Genomic DNA, 12,926 nt, shown 5'->3' on the forward strand with positions numbered 1-12,926 from the left:
TGACCCAGTACATCACTTGTTTTGCAATTCCATGTATTCGTTGACTGGCTCTCTTCAACGTGATGCAGCCTCTTCCAATTCGGATGTACGGCTTCTCCTTGGAGCACCACCGTCATGCCTGCTGACGGTGAAGGTACCATTTCTAGAAGCAGTTGTGTAATTGTAGCGAAAAAGGTATGCAATGGATTCGGACGTTGTGGAGAACCACCTTGATAAAGGTGGCGAACAGCTCTTCCATTACAGTGAACTTCGCCATTCAGAATGATCACGTCGGTGTATTCTGCAAACGTGTTCCCAACCATGTTGCTCTAACACTCGCAGACACGCGAATGACGCTCTAACCATGTCAGAGAGGCAGGTTAGACGTCAAATGACATCAGCCAATCCGATGTAGCCCCCCGCCTCCCCCACCATGACTATCCTGCTGCCTACCTACCTAGCAAACACGTCTTCAAGTGACTGTACCACGGGAACAACACGTTTCCGAACGTGTGTTCCTATACAAAATATTATGTACTCTCACCCCTCTTCAAGTCGAAGAAGTTCGTAACGACAGTTTCCGAACGCCCTGTATTCATAGGATTACAGCTATAACATCCACGATTGATTTTTCACTTTTCAATACAATCACCACCTTTGTTCGCAGTTTCTTTCGACGTTAAAACAAGAGCATGTACACCTGTGCAGTAAAAATCATGGTCCTGCTTCTTCAGCCACTGGAGCACAGAATTTGTCGAGGTCTCCGCGTCTTTAAAGTGATGCTCCCGAAGAGCATCTTTGAGTGGGTCTATCACATCGATGTCTGATGCCTCAACAGACCGGATGCAGTTGGTTTCCCTACCTCTTTATTCGTATCGGTCAACATTTTCGGTACGCAGAATGGACAAATGGACAAGTATTGGAGTAGTCCAGTTTTTCAATAATTTCCATCACACTGCCATTACCGTTGGATAACTAGTGACACAATTCATCTTTTGTTGCCTGGCGGTCGTCATGGATGACTCGGTCGACACTCTGGATGCTCTGGTGGATGGTACAGTACTTCCCAGTCCCATCGAGCAGAGCAGCCACAGCTTGCGCTGTATGCGCCCGCGCATTGTCGTGCAAAATGATGGGTGGGTTGCGCAGGAAGTATCGCCGCTTCTTTCGAAAAGCTGGTCGCAGGTGATGCTCCAAAAACGAACAGTAATACTGTGCATTAACGTCTGCCGTGGAGGAACGCAACCCACCCATCACTGTAACAGGTGCAAACATGTAACTCTTTTGTATTGGTTGTGAATAAATACACTCCCGGAAATTGAAATAAGAACACCGTGAATTCATTGTCCCAGGAAGGGGAAACTTTATTGACACATTCCTGGGGTCAGATACATCACATGATCACACTGACAGAACCACAGGCACATAGACACAGGCAACAGAGCATGCACAATGTCGGCACTAGTACAGTGTATATCCACCTTTCGCAGCAATGCAGGCTGCTATTCTCCCATGGAGACGATCGTAGAGATGCTGGATGTAGTCCTGTGGAACGGCTTGCCATGCCATTTCCACCTGGCGCCTCAGTTGGACCAGCGTTCGTGCTGGACGTGCAGACCGCGTGAGACGACGCTTCATCCAGTCCCAAACATGCTCAATGGGGGACAGATCCGGAGATCTTGCTGGCCAGGGTAGTTGACTTACACCTTCTAGAGCACGTTGGGTGGCACGGGATACATGCGGACGTGCATTGTCCTGTTGGAACAGCAAGTTCCCTTGCCGGTCTAGGAATGGTAGAACGATGGGTTCGATGACGGTTTGGATGTACCGTGCACTATTCAGTGTCCCCTCGACGATCACCAGTGGTGTACGGCCAGTGTAGGAGATCGCTCCCCACACCATGATGCCGGGTGTTGGCCCTGTGTGCCTCGGTCGTATGCAGTCCTGATTGTGGCGCTCACCTGCACGGCGCCAAACACGCATACGACCATCATTGGCACCAAGGCAGAAGCGACTCTCATCGCTGAAGACGACACGTCTCCATTCGTCCCTCCATTCACGCCTGTCGCGACACCACTGGAGGCGGGCTGCACGATGTTGGGGCGTGAGCGGAAGACGGCCTAACGGTGTGCGGGACCGTAGCCCAGCTTCACGGAGACGGTTGCGAATGGTCCTCGCCGATACCCCAGGAGCAACAGTGTCCCTAATTTGCTGGGAAGTGGCGGTGCGGTCCCCTACGGCACTGCGTAGGATCCTACGGTCTTGGCGTGCATCCGTGCGTCGCTGCGGTCCGGTCCCAGGTCGACGGGCACGTGCACCTTCCGCCGACCACTGGCGACAACATCGATGTACTGTGGAGACCTCACGCCCCACGTGTTGAGCAATTCGGCGGTACGTCCACCCGGCCTCCCGCATGCCCACTATACGCCCTCGCTCAAAGTCCGTCAACTGCACATACGGTTCACGTCCACGCTGTCGCGGCATGCTACCAGTGTTAAAGACTGCGATGGAGCTCCGTATGCCACGGCAAACTGGCTGACACTGACGGCGGCGGTGCACAAATGCTGCGCAGCTAGCGCCATTCGACGGCCAACACCGCGGTTCCTGGTGTGTCCGCTGTGCCGTGCGTGTGATCATTGCTTGTACAGCCCTCTCGCAGTGTCCGGAGCAAGTATGGTGGGTCTGACACACCGGTATCAATGTGTTCTTTTTTCCATTTCCAGGAGTGTAGTTGTCACTATTTAAGTTCGAACCTTCGTATATTACAGGACACTTAACATGTTGCCACGCTCAAAATTGACCATAAATTAAGAAAAAATTAGCTTTTCACGAAATGCTTGATTGCGTATTTGTTTCAAATACGTTCTTAACTACGCTATACTGCAACTGTTCTTTCTACATATGTATGACCTACGTTGCATGGCAGAGACACGCCATGCGAAATTTTTTTCGTTCTTAAGTTTTGCATGCCAGTGAATTTTGTGCGATGAGCTTACAATGCAGAGAGACAGACGGGGAAGACGGGAGTAAAATTCTTGACTAACTCACTGACGGAAAGGTGCTGGTAGCTTTTTATTGTGCCACTGCAGTGAATTTGTTAAGGAACAGTGTCATGGTCCACCTTGACTGTAGCTTAACTAACAAGTATTTACTTTATTATGTTTCACACGATTTGCCAATTTCAGCCGTAATAGTCATTCTCAGTTGCTACGTATTCAGGGTGAATCACCTAAAACTTGCAGTACAATTAGCGAGGAAATGGAAAGCGCTGTTGATGTGCGGGTTTCACAGAACGGATTGATAATCAGGGGCTTGTTCTATTGGCCAATCAACAGACTGTAATAATACTTAGAAAGTGTATTTCATGTGCAAACATACACTTTTTTAAGTGGAATAATGCCTGCCGACATTAATAAAGTGAAAGCTTGGCAAATTAGGTCCTCAATGATGTTTGTTGCAGGATTATAGTGCGAGTCGTTTACCAGGTACCGTACTTTGAAAAGTTCCCACACCGACACTTGTACAATATCTGTGGTACCGCGCACTAAAGAACAACACAACTGCATGCACTGATTATGTGGATTCTGGCCAGGACAGAGACAACTCATGTCACAGGCTGTGTTCAAAATAATCACCGGCAATGCCAATACGCACTTCAAGACTGCAATGGAACGACTGCTGTACACGTTCTAACATTTCAGCGGAGACGTCCGAGCAAGCTGCAATAATAGATCGCTGCGTATCATCGGGTACAGTTGGTATGTCCTTGTAGACAGCGTCACAGAAAATAAGTCTACTGCGTCAAATCCGGGGAAGGGCTGGCAGAGGTGCAGGTCCTCTGCGTCCAGTCCAACGATTCGAAAATAATTCGTGAAGACGCGGTGTAGTACTTCGTGCAGTATGGGCTGGACAGCCACCATTTTGGTATCACAGGTTTCTCCTAGTCTGCAGAGGAACGTCTTCTTGCATCCGTGGAAGATGGTCTACTAGAAGGCTGCGATACTTGCACGCGTTCAGTGTTCCGTCCCCGAAACACAGGACCATGAGCTCATAGTCCACTATCCCACACCACAGTTTACACTCCACGAACTCTGACGTTCCATCTGACGAAGTCAACGGGGATTGTCAATAGACCAATAGCACATGTTTCGGCGGTTTAGCTGGTCATGATTGGTAACTGTGGCTTCATCACTAAACAAGATGGGTAACGCCCATGTACAGAAGTTAACACGATTCTCATAATCGTGTCCATGCGGCTCTTGAGGGAGAAAAATGAGATAGGGTTGGAACCCCTATTCGATGGAGAATGCATAGGACGCATCTGTGACTCATGCCACTTCCTCGTGTTATTGAGAGTGAGCTAACGTGCGAATCAGGTGCAACAGCAGCGAGAACATCAGTTTCCCACTCTACTGTGGTCACTGGTTTCCTTCTGTTGCGTTGTCTAGGTGCTCCGCTACCATTTTCACGTAACTGGTTGGAGAGGTTGATAAATAACTGCAGAGTTGGGTGACGTCTGTTGGGATATCTTGCCGCATACACCGTACAAGAACGAACTGCATTCGTCCTGCACTCTCCCTACAACATAAGCGTGTCGGCTTTTTCTGCATGGACGTATCCAATCGTCCACTCACGACCTGCTGCTTTGACTGTCACACACTAGCTGACCAGCGAGTCGCAATATACTCAAGGAAGCACAGTGTATGCAAACGTAACAACTTCGTACCTTGAAGCTACCCAGGTTGAATGGCACAGACAAGAGTCAGAGCGGAAACTTTTCAAAATACGACATCTCGTAAACGATTAGCACTATAATGCTGCAACAAAGACCATTGACATTGTTCTTACCCTAATGTTAGTTTGTTAATGTGAATAGGATTTTTTCCATTAAAAAAAGTGTACGTGTGCACAAAAAATACACTTTGTAAGTATTATTACAGGCTTTTGATTGGCTAACAAATGGTTCACATGGCTCTGAGCACTATGGGACTTAACATCTGAGGTCATCAGTCCCCTAGAACTCAAACCTAACTAACCTAAGGATATCACACACATCCATGCCTGAGGCAGGATTCGAGCCTCCGACCGTAGCAGTAGCGCGGTTCCGGACTGAAGCACCTAGAACCGCTCCGCCACAAGGGCCGGCGATTGGCTAACAATACTAGCCCCTGACCACCAATCCAATCAGTCCAAAATGCAATATCTGATGCGCAAACTTTAGGCGATTCAGAGGGTATATTGCGACGTGTTGTCCGTACTTGTAGCAGTTGAGAGTGTTGTGGAACATAATGAAGTAAGTACTAGTGACTTAAGCGGCAGCGGCAGTTAAGCGCTGTGCGCCACGTGGACGCTGACACTGTGCCCGGTGCCTCTGGTCGCAGGCTGCCCCCGCCGCCGGGCGTCCCCGTCGCGGCCGCTGGGAAGGACTCGACTGGCGCCGCCTCCGCCGTCGACCAGCAGACCGACTCGGGACGATCTAACGACACGACGACCGCCTCCCCGACCTCTGAGACCCCCACGACCTCGACCGAGGCTGCGGCCGCGGCCAAGAGCAAGCGCAAGACCTTTTTCAAGAAGGCGTCCTCCTCGTCGGTGGTCGCGAAGCCCACGGTGGCGGCCGAGCCAACCAAGGCCCGCAAGGTGCGCATCACGCGCCGCTCCTCCAAGTCGACGCTGACGACGCTGACGACGACGCGCCAGACGCTGACGGCGCCGTCGGCGCTCGCCGACGACGCGGTAGCGGCCGGCTCCGAGCGGCGCGAGGCCATCGCGGAGGCGGGGGAGGCGTCGGCGGAGGAGGAGGAGGAGCAGCGCGGCTTGGCCGCCGCCGCCGCCACCCCCGCCGCCTCCAAGGCCGAGCCGCCGCCCCCGGAGCTGTCGGAGGCGGACCGCAGCCCGGACGGGCTGTACAGCAGCGAGACGCGGCTCGTCTTCGACCCCGTGCTCAAGGTGACGCTGCCGCGCTACATGCTGACGCGCACCGAGCACGAGGACGTCTTCGACGAAGTGATGGCGTCGGGGCGCTGAGCGGCGCCGCCCCCGACACCGACTCTGTCCGACGACGACGTGACTGAGGACCAGACACCCCTCGCAAAAAATGGGGCCAATCTTTGACACTTGCGACGTAACTCGTCGACGGTGACTCTAAACACCCAATAATTCACAAATTCCTTATAGATCCAACACACTGATTTTCGCCACTTACTGTTAGCCTATTTCAAGTGTACAATAAATTTCCCCTAATTGTCATGCATCAGTAGCTCTGTTAGGTGCAATCATGTCCTAGAATGGAATTTACAACACGAAACCTACCATAACCAGGTCTCTTGTTTTACAGACAGTCACTACACACCCATTACATATGCACAAACACACACACCGTAAAGAACATATAGTGCATTTCAAAATTTCACAAGAAGTCTTTGGTGCACAAATCTGAAAACTATACATAATTATTGGGGCCTCTCTCTGAGTGTGGTTATTGTAGAAGACTTATCTTTAAGCATCTCTCTCTTTTGGGGCCTCTTTTGCGTTCCCTGCTTCTCTCTCTCTTTCCTTCTCTCTCTCTCTCCCTCTCTCACTCACTCTATCCTCTTGCTCCTTCTTCCACTTCTCTCTCTGCCTGTCAGTTTCACATCCTTCGCTTCTGTTTCCTTCCCAATGCCTCTCTCATGCCTGTCTCAGTTTCGTTGGCACTCCCTCTAACTTCCTCTTCTAACTCTTCTCATTTTCCTAAGCCTCTCCCTTGTTGCTAACTGCTTCTTCCCTCATTCTTTAAGTTTGTGTGCCTGTATTTTGGCATACCAAATTTGTAAGTGCTACAGCACCACTCTACTAAATTTGATAGAAAACACAACTGGAGACTGAAATATGTGAATAATGTCCTTCATTCTCCTCGCTGTGTGCGTTTCTGCCTGGTCTGCAATCCCAAGAATATATTTCAACAAGGACATTCTGCGACAGTTTCATATATTACTGAAGGTAAACCTGTCATTAGCTCCTTCATTTCCCTTGCTATGTCCATTTCTGTCCTGTCTCAAAAACCTATAAACATACTGCAACGAAAGACACTATATGACAATTATGTAATGTACCGAAAAATTTTGTGGGATTTGGGGAATCAAAATCGGTCTTCGATAGATGGGTGAAAGTTAACCAACAGTTACCCTGGAGCAACGAAAACAAAACGAAGTAGATCTCATACTAACACTCTACGTAATCTGGTGATCTTATTCTAACACACACACACATAATTATCAAGCAAACACTTACCCCGATCGCTCCACCTCGCACACGCGAGGCAGTGATAAGACTGGAAGAGGGCTCGACGCTGTGAAAAAGTTTCTATGCTGATGTCGGAGTGCTGCCATTAAGAGGAGATGCGGCGTGGTTGACCGCTCATGTGCTTACAACCCTGTTTCAGAGCGCCGGCCCGGAGACCACAGCGGTCGGTGGGTCACTGACCTAGGGACCAGCACAACGAGGCGCCGCTACTTCACTCGTGCACCACTGTACATCTCACTCGTCTCTTCATCAAACTTTCTTGTTATTTGTTGTTATTCTCTATTTACGAGAAATGTTACATAAATAAAAATAACTGGAAAAACTAACACTGGCTCTGAAGTTATTTCTCTTGGAGTTTGGTTAGCCTGTCCTCACCGTAAGATATGATGAGACTGCTACAAAATTGCAAGGCACATCAAAAACTTAAACATGCACTTTGCAGCCGCAACTCATCCCGTTTTTTGTCCAAGGCCACCAAATTCCGATATTCTTATAAACGTGTTCCACAGAAGCCTTAGATCAGTGATTTTAATTTAAATTTCTTACTTATTATGAGTCTGCGCAAAGTGTTTTCGACTGGTTTATTCGATCTTAGCTGAGGATGAGTGAATCATTTATGAGATATACAGCTGTGATATGGAGCCAACCTTTTTAGAGGTTATTAAACATAAATGGTATTTAAGATACTCCTGTTTTTTGACCATTACGAGAAGAGTAAATATTTATTTTAATGAACAAAATAATACGTGTACGACTTTGCTCTAATTATCTACAAGTAACCAAGTTAAATGGTTTCTGTGGGGTATAAGGAATTATCCAGAAGAATCTGTTTCGAGATTACTCAGCTATTTACCTTTAATTTTATAATGTTTGGTACCAGATCAAGGCTTTTAGTAGTACTAAGTTTATTAACCCCCTCTTAGCTGATTAGTTTTACGAAATACATTCGTTTAATTACGCATTGTTTTAGCAACACCTGCATTGGGTACAGTTACACTACCCACCGATGACATATTAATATTTCTGCCGGATAGGCACTCGATCCTACTTCTACTGCTGATCGCTAGCGGTCGCCTTACCACTTAGGCTGTCCGGCTATCTGAGCACGTTCCCTTGACCCACCCAGAGAACCGTATGTCACGCTGTCTACATCCTTATGTCATAGTTTAATCTGCGGACTATTGCGACAACCAATACAGCTGATGCTACAAGAGTTCGTAATTTAGCCAATATATTTGGAAAAAAATTTCAACTGCTGTCATGTAAAATACGTTGTTAATTTAAATCAGAGTTGTTGGAGAACGTTTTTTGCCTTCTCCTTTTATAAGTTAGATCATTGTAACTCCTCCTGAAGATCAAACTCGTTAGGGAATAAGCGCACTGTAAAGCTGTGGTTGAAATACGAAATTTGTTTAACATGCAAATACAAGATAATGGCGGGTAAGTACCGCATACTCGTATTTTAAATGTAGAAACAAACAAAACGTCAGTTCTACTAAATACAATGTTTTCTATAGATCTATATTAGCGCTTGCGTTAATATTTTACATCGTGAGGTACTGTTTTGTGTTACAGGTCAAGTATTGTGTAGGATGTTTGGAAAGAAAGAGGTTTTGGAATCTATTTTTCTCCCTAAAATACACACGGGAAAGCCATAAATCGGACATATATTGAAGGAGTAATGTCCTAAGTTCGGTACGCGCTGTGAATTTATACGCCGAAGCGCCATGTGCAGCGCTGTTAACATTTATACCACACTCAGCTTTCTTGGTCTTGTGTTCCCGATGGTGAGCCAAAACTACATCTCATTTCTGCAAGTGAATTATAATAGATGCTGCTCGCACTCACGCTTTATTTCCTGTATAACTTCAAATGCATAAATCAGTTTAGATAATGTCTGGTGACATCGGTGCCCATAAATAGCGAACAAGAACTTATTTTCCTAGCATTCTAGTGGTTAGAAATGGTTACCCAGCGGTATGACTTGACGTCTGTATTGTAAGACGATGGAGCGCCGTCGGATGTGAAGTAGTCATATTCGTCTTGCTGCATGCGGAAAAACATGTGGTATGTGATGATAATACTTTTCGGTTACTAATGCCTCAAAACGAGTAGAGATTGCGTGAGTAGCCCCCATGGACAATGATCAGGCTCTGATTTTCAGTTCTCAAAATGGTTCAAATGGCTCTGAGCACAATGGGACTTAACTTCTGAGGTCATCAGTCTCCTATAACTTAGAACTACTTAAACCTAACTAACCTAAGGACATCACACACATCCATGCCCGAGGCAGGATTCGAACCTGCGTCCGTAGCGGTCGCGCGGTTCCAGACTGTAGCGCCTAGAACTGCTCGGCCACTCCGGCCGGCAGTTCTCAAAAGTTACACGTTCTCTCAGGTGGCATTATCCCACAGCTAAAAAGATCTTACATAGAAAAGGAATTTCATATAGGAGAAAATTACATTAGAAAATATACACTGTCTGCTACTCTTCCTGAACTTGGTGCTTCTAGAAAACATAATTTTTAAATTTTCGTACGTAGTTTTCCTAGAAGAACACGCCATGAGGTTAGGTCGGCAAAAATAAAATTGCATACTCCTCATAATTGTGACATATTTGAGAAAATGACTCCTTGGTATGCTTGAAAAGCTCTTGAGTATGCAGCCGGATGGATTAGTTCTGATTGAACGAATTTTCGATTGCATAACTTACCATCATCAAGTTACCCCTGTTGACTGATGGCACGACACACCGCAGAAAACTCACTCTTTTTTTGAATCATCAGTCTTCTGACTGGTTTGATGCAGACCACCAAGAATTCGTCTCCTGTGCCAACCTCTTCATCTCAGAGTAACACTTGCAACCTACGTCCTCAATTATTTGCTTGACGTATTCCAATCTCTGTCTTCCTCTACAGTTTTTGCCCTCAAATCTCCCTCTAGCGCCATGGAAGACATTCCCTGATGTCTTAACAGATGTCCTACCAGCCTGTCCTTCTCCTTCTCAGAGTTTTCCACATATTCCTTTCCTCTTCGATTCTGCGCAGAACCTCCTCATTCCTTACCTTATCAGTCCACCTAATTTTCAACATTCGTCTGTAACACCATGTCTCAAATGCTTCGATTCTTTTTTTTCCGTTTTCCGACAGTCCATGTATCACTACCACACAATGCTATGTTCCAAACATACATTACCAGAAATTTCTTCCTCAAATTGAGTCCTATTTTTGATACTTGTAGATCTCTATTGGCAAAGAATGCCCTTTTTCCCAGTGCTAGCTTGCTTTCTATGTCCTTCTTGCTCCGACCGCAGTGAGTTATTTTGCTGCCTAGGTAGCAGAATTCCCTAACTTATACTTCTTCGTGATCACCAGTCATGATGTTAAGTTTCTCGCTGTTCTCACTTCTGCTACTTCTCATTACATTCGTCTTTCTTCGATTTATTGTCAATTCATATTCTGTATTCAGTAGACGGTTCATTGCATTCGGTAGATCCTGTAATTATAGCAATATCATAGAATCTAATCACTGGTACCCTTTACTTTGAATTTTAATTCCACTCTTGAACTTTTCTTTTATTTCCGTCATTGCTTCTTTGATTTATACGGGGCCTGTTCAGAAAGTAAGCTCCGATTGATTGCCAAATTGAAACCACAGTGAACATGAGAAATGTTTTACTTGTAACAATTAGCTACACCTTTCAGCTACTTCTCTACGTAGTCGCCGTTCTGACTTAGACTTTTGTCATAGCGTTGTACCAACTTTTCAATAGCCTCATCGTAGAAGGCAGCCGCCAGTGCTTTCCGCCAATTCTCCACGCTGGCCTACACCTCGTTGTCTGTGTCAAAATGTTGTCTTCAAAGACAGCGGTTCATGTGACCAGAGATGAAACTCAGGGGGAGACAATTGCGGACTGTATTGTGGGTTATCTCACATTTCCATCTGAAAATGATGCAGGAGCATCTTCATTGCCCCTGCAGAATGCGGCTGAGAATTTTCTTGAAGAAGAAACAGCACGACAGTTATGTAATGTTAGCTGCATAGCTTCAGGCGAAATTTCTCACCAGGCCCTCGTACTTGGCGGCAGACACTATTTTCTAGACATCTTTACGCACTCACTGCGAGCTCAGAAATGAGAAGAGCGACGTGATGCTAACTGGGGTTATACTAGAGACACTACCCAACACATCTGTGCAAAGCTTTATCGGATTTTCATAGTCGTTTCCATTTCGCGACCGATCGGAGCTTACTTTCTGAACGCCCCTCGTAGATTAAACAGTAGGGACCAAAGACTGCACCCGTGTCGTACACCCTTTTCAATCCGAGCACTTTGTTCTTGGTCGCCCACTCTTATTATTCCCTCTTGGCTCTTGTACACATTGTATATTACCCGTTTTCGCTACAGCTTACCTCTGTTTTTCTCAGAATTCAGAACACCCTGCACCATTTTACATTGTTGAACACTTTTCCCAAGTCGACAAATCCTACGAACAGCCTACACTCCAACATGAATAGTCGTTTTGTTGTCACTTACCCAACAATTTTAGAAATTTCTATTGAATGGTATCTACCCCTTTTCTCTTACAAGATCTTAAGTCTTTTAAATTCTGGTTCTAACACTGGATCTCTTCTATATCGACTCCTGTTTCTTCTTCTATGACGTCATCAGACAAGTCCCCCTCCCCCTCATAGAGGCCTTCAAAGTACTCTTTCCAGCTATCCGCTCTCTCCTCTGCATTTAAAATTGGAATTCTCACTGCAGTCTTAGTGTTACCACCCTTGGTTTTTAACCGAAAGAATTTTGTTTTCAGTTTTATATGTCGAGTTAGTCCTTCCAACAAGCAGATCTTTTTCGATTTCTTCACATTTTTCATACAGCCATTTCTCCTTAGCTTCCCTGTACTTTCTGTTTATTTCATTCCTAAGTGACTAAACATTGCTGTACCTCCTTCTGTTATCGATCAACTGAAGTATCTGTTCTGTTACCCATGGTTTCTCCGCAATTAACTTCTTTGTACCTATGTGTTTGTTTCCAAACTCATTCTACAACAAGCAATTCTTACAGATGTTTGTTAGTAAGTTGCTTTCACGATATTTCGTCATAGGGGTTCACGTTCTCGCATTTAAAACCCCGCCGCCACTCGCGTGGTGTACCCAGCTATCACTGCGCATGCCTTGGATGTTTAATGTTTCTCGTGATATTCAGGAACCAAGATGTTAGAATTGCGCAGCTTTCTGCATTACATTCCGACAAATATACGAAGACGTGTGACATCAAAAATATTTCGCATAAATATATCTTTTCAGCCTATAACTGATCTATAAAAAGAAAAAAAACAGAGCTGTGGCAGTTTTTGTATGACTCTGATCGAACATTTATTAATATAAAGGGTGATTTAAAAAGAATACCACAACTTTAAAAATGTGTATTTAATGAAAGAAACATAATATAACCTTCTGTTATACATCATTACAAAGAGTATTTAAAAAGGTTTTTTTTTCACTCAAAAACAAGTTCAGAGATGTTCAATATGGCCCCCTCCAGACACACGAGCAATATCAACCTGATACTCCAACTCGTTCCACACTCTCTGTAGTATATCAGGCGTAACAGTTTGGATAGCTGCTGTTATTTCTCGTTTCAAATCATCAATGGTGGCTGGG

General features: G+C 45.8%; 1 protein-coding gene across 1 annotated transcript in view; it reads left to right on the plus strand.

Moving 5' to 3' along the window:
- The window catches only part of LOC126259396 (uncharacterized), a 147,069-nt gene extending 139,564 nt beyond the window's left edge, over positions 1 to 7,505 (plus strand). The window contains exons 14-15 of the mRNA XM_049956570.1: positions 5,361 to 5,769; positions 5,833 to 7,505. Of these exons, the coding sequence (XP_049812527.1) occupies positions 5,361 to 5,769; positions 5,833 to 6,006 (583 nt within the window). The 3' untranslated portion in view covers positions 6,007 to 7,505. The remainder of the gene's footprint in view (positions 1 to 5,360; positions 5,770 to 5,832) is intronic.
- The last annotated feature ends 5,421 nt before the right edge of the window (positions 7,506 to 12,926 follow it).

The sequence above is a fragment of the Schistocerca nitens genome, chromosome 1 (assembly GCF_023898315.1).
Source record: "Schistocerca nitens isolate TAMUIC-IGC-003100 chromosome 1, iqSchNite1.1, whole genome shotgun sequence".
NCBI lineage: Eukaryota > Metazoa > Arthropoda > Insecta > Orthoptera > Acrididae > Schistocerca > Schistocerca nitens.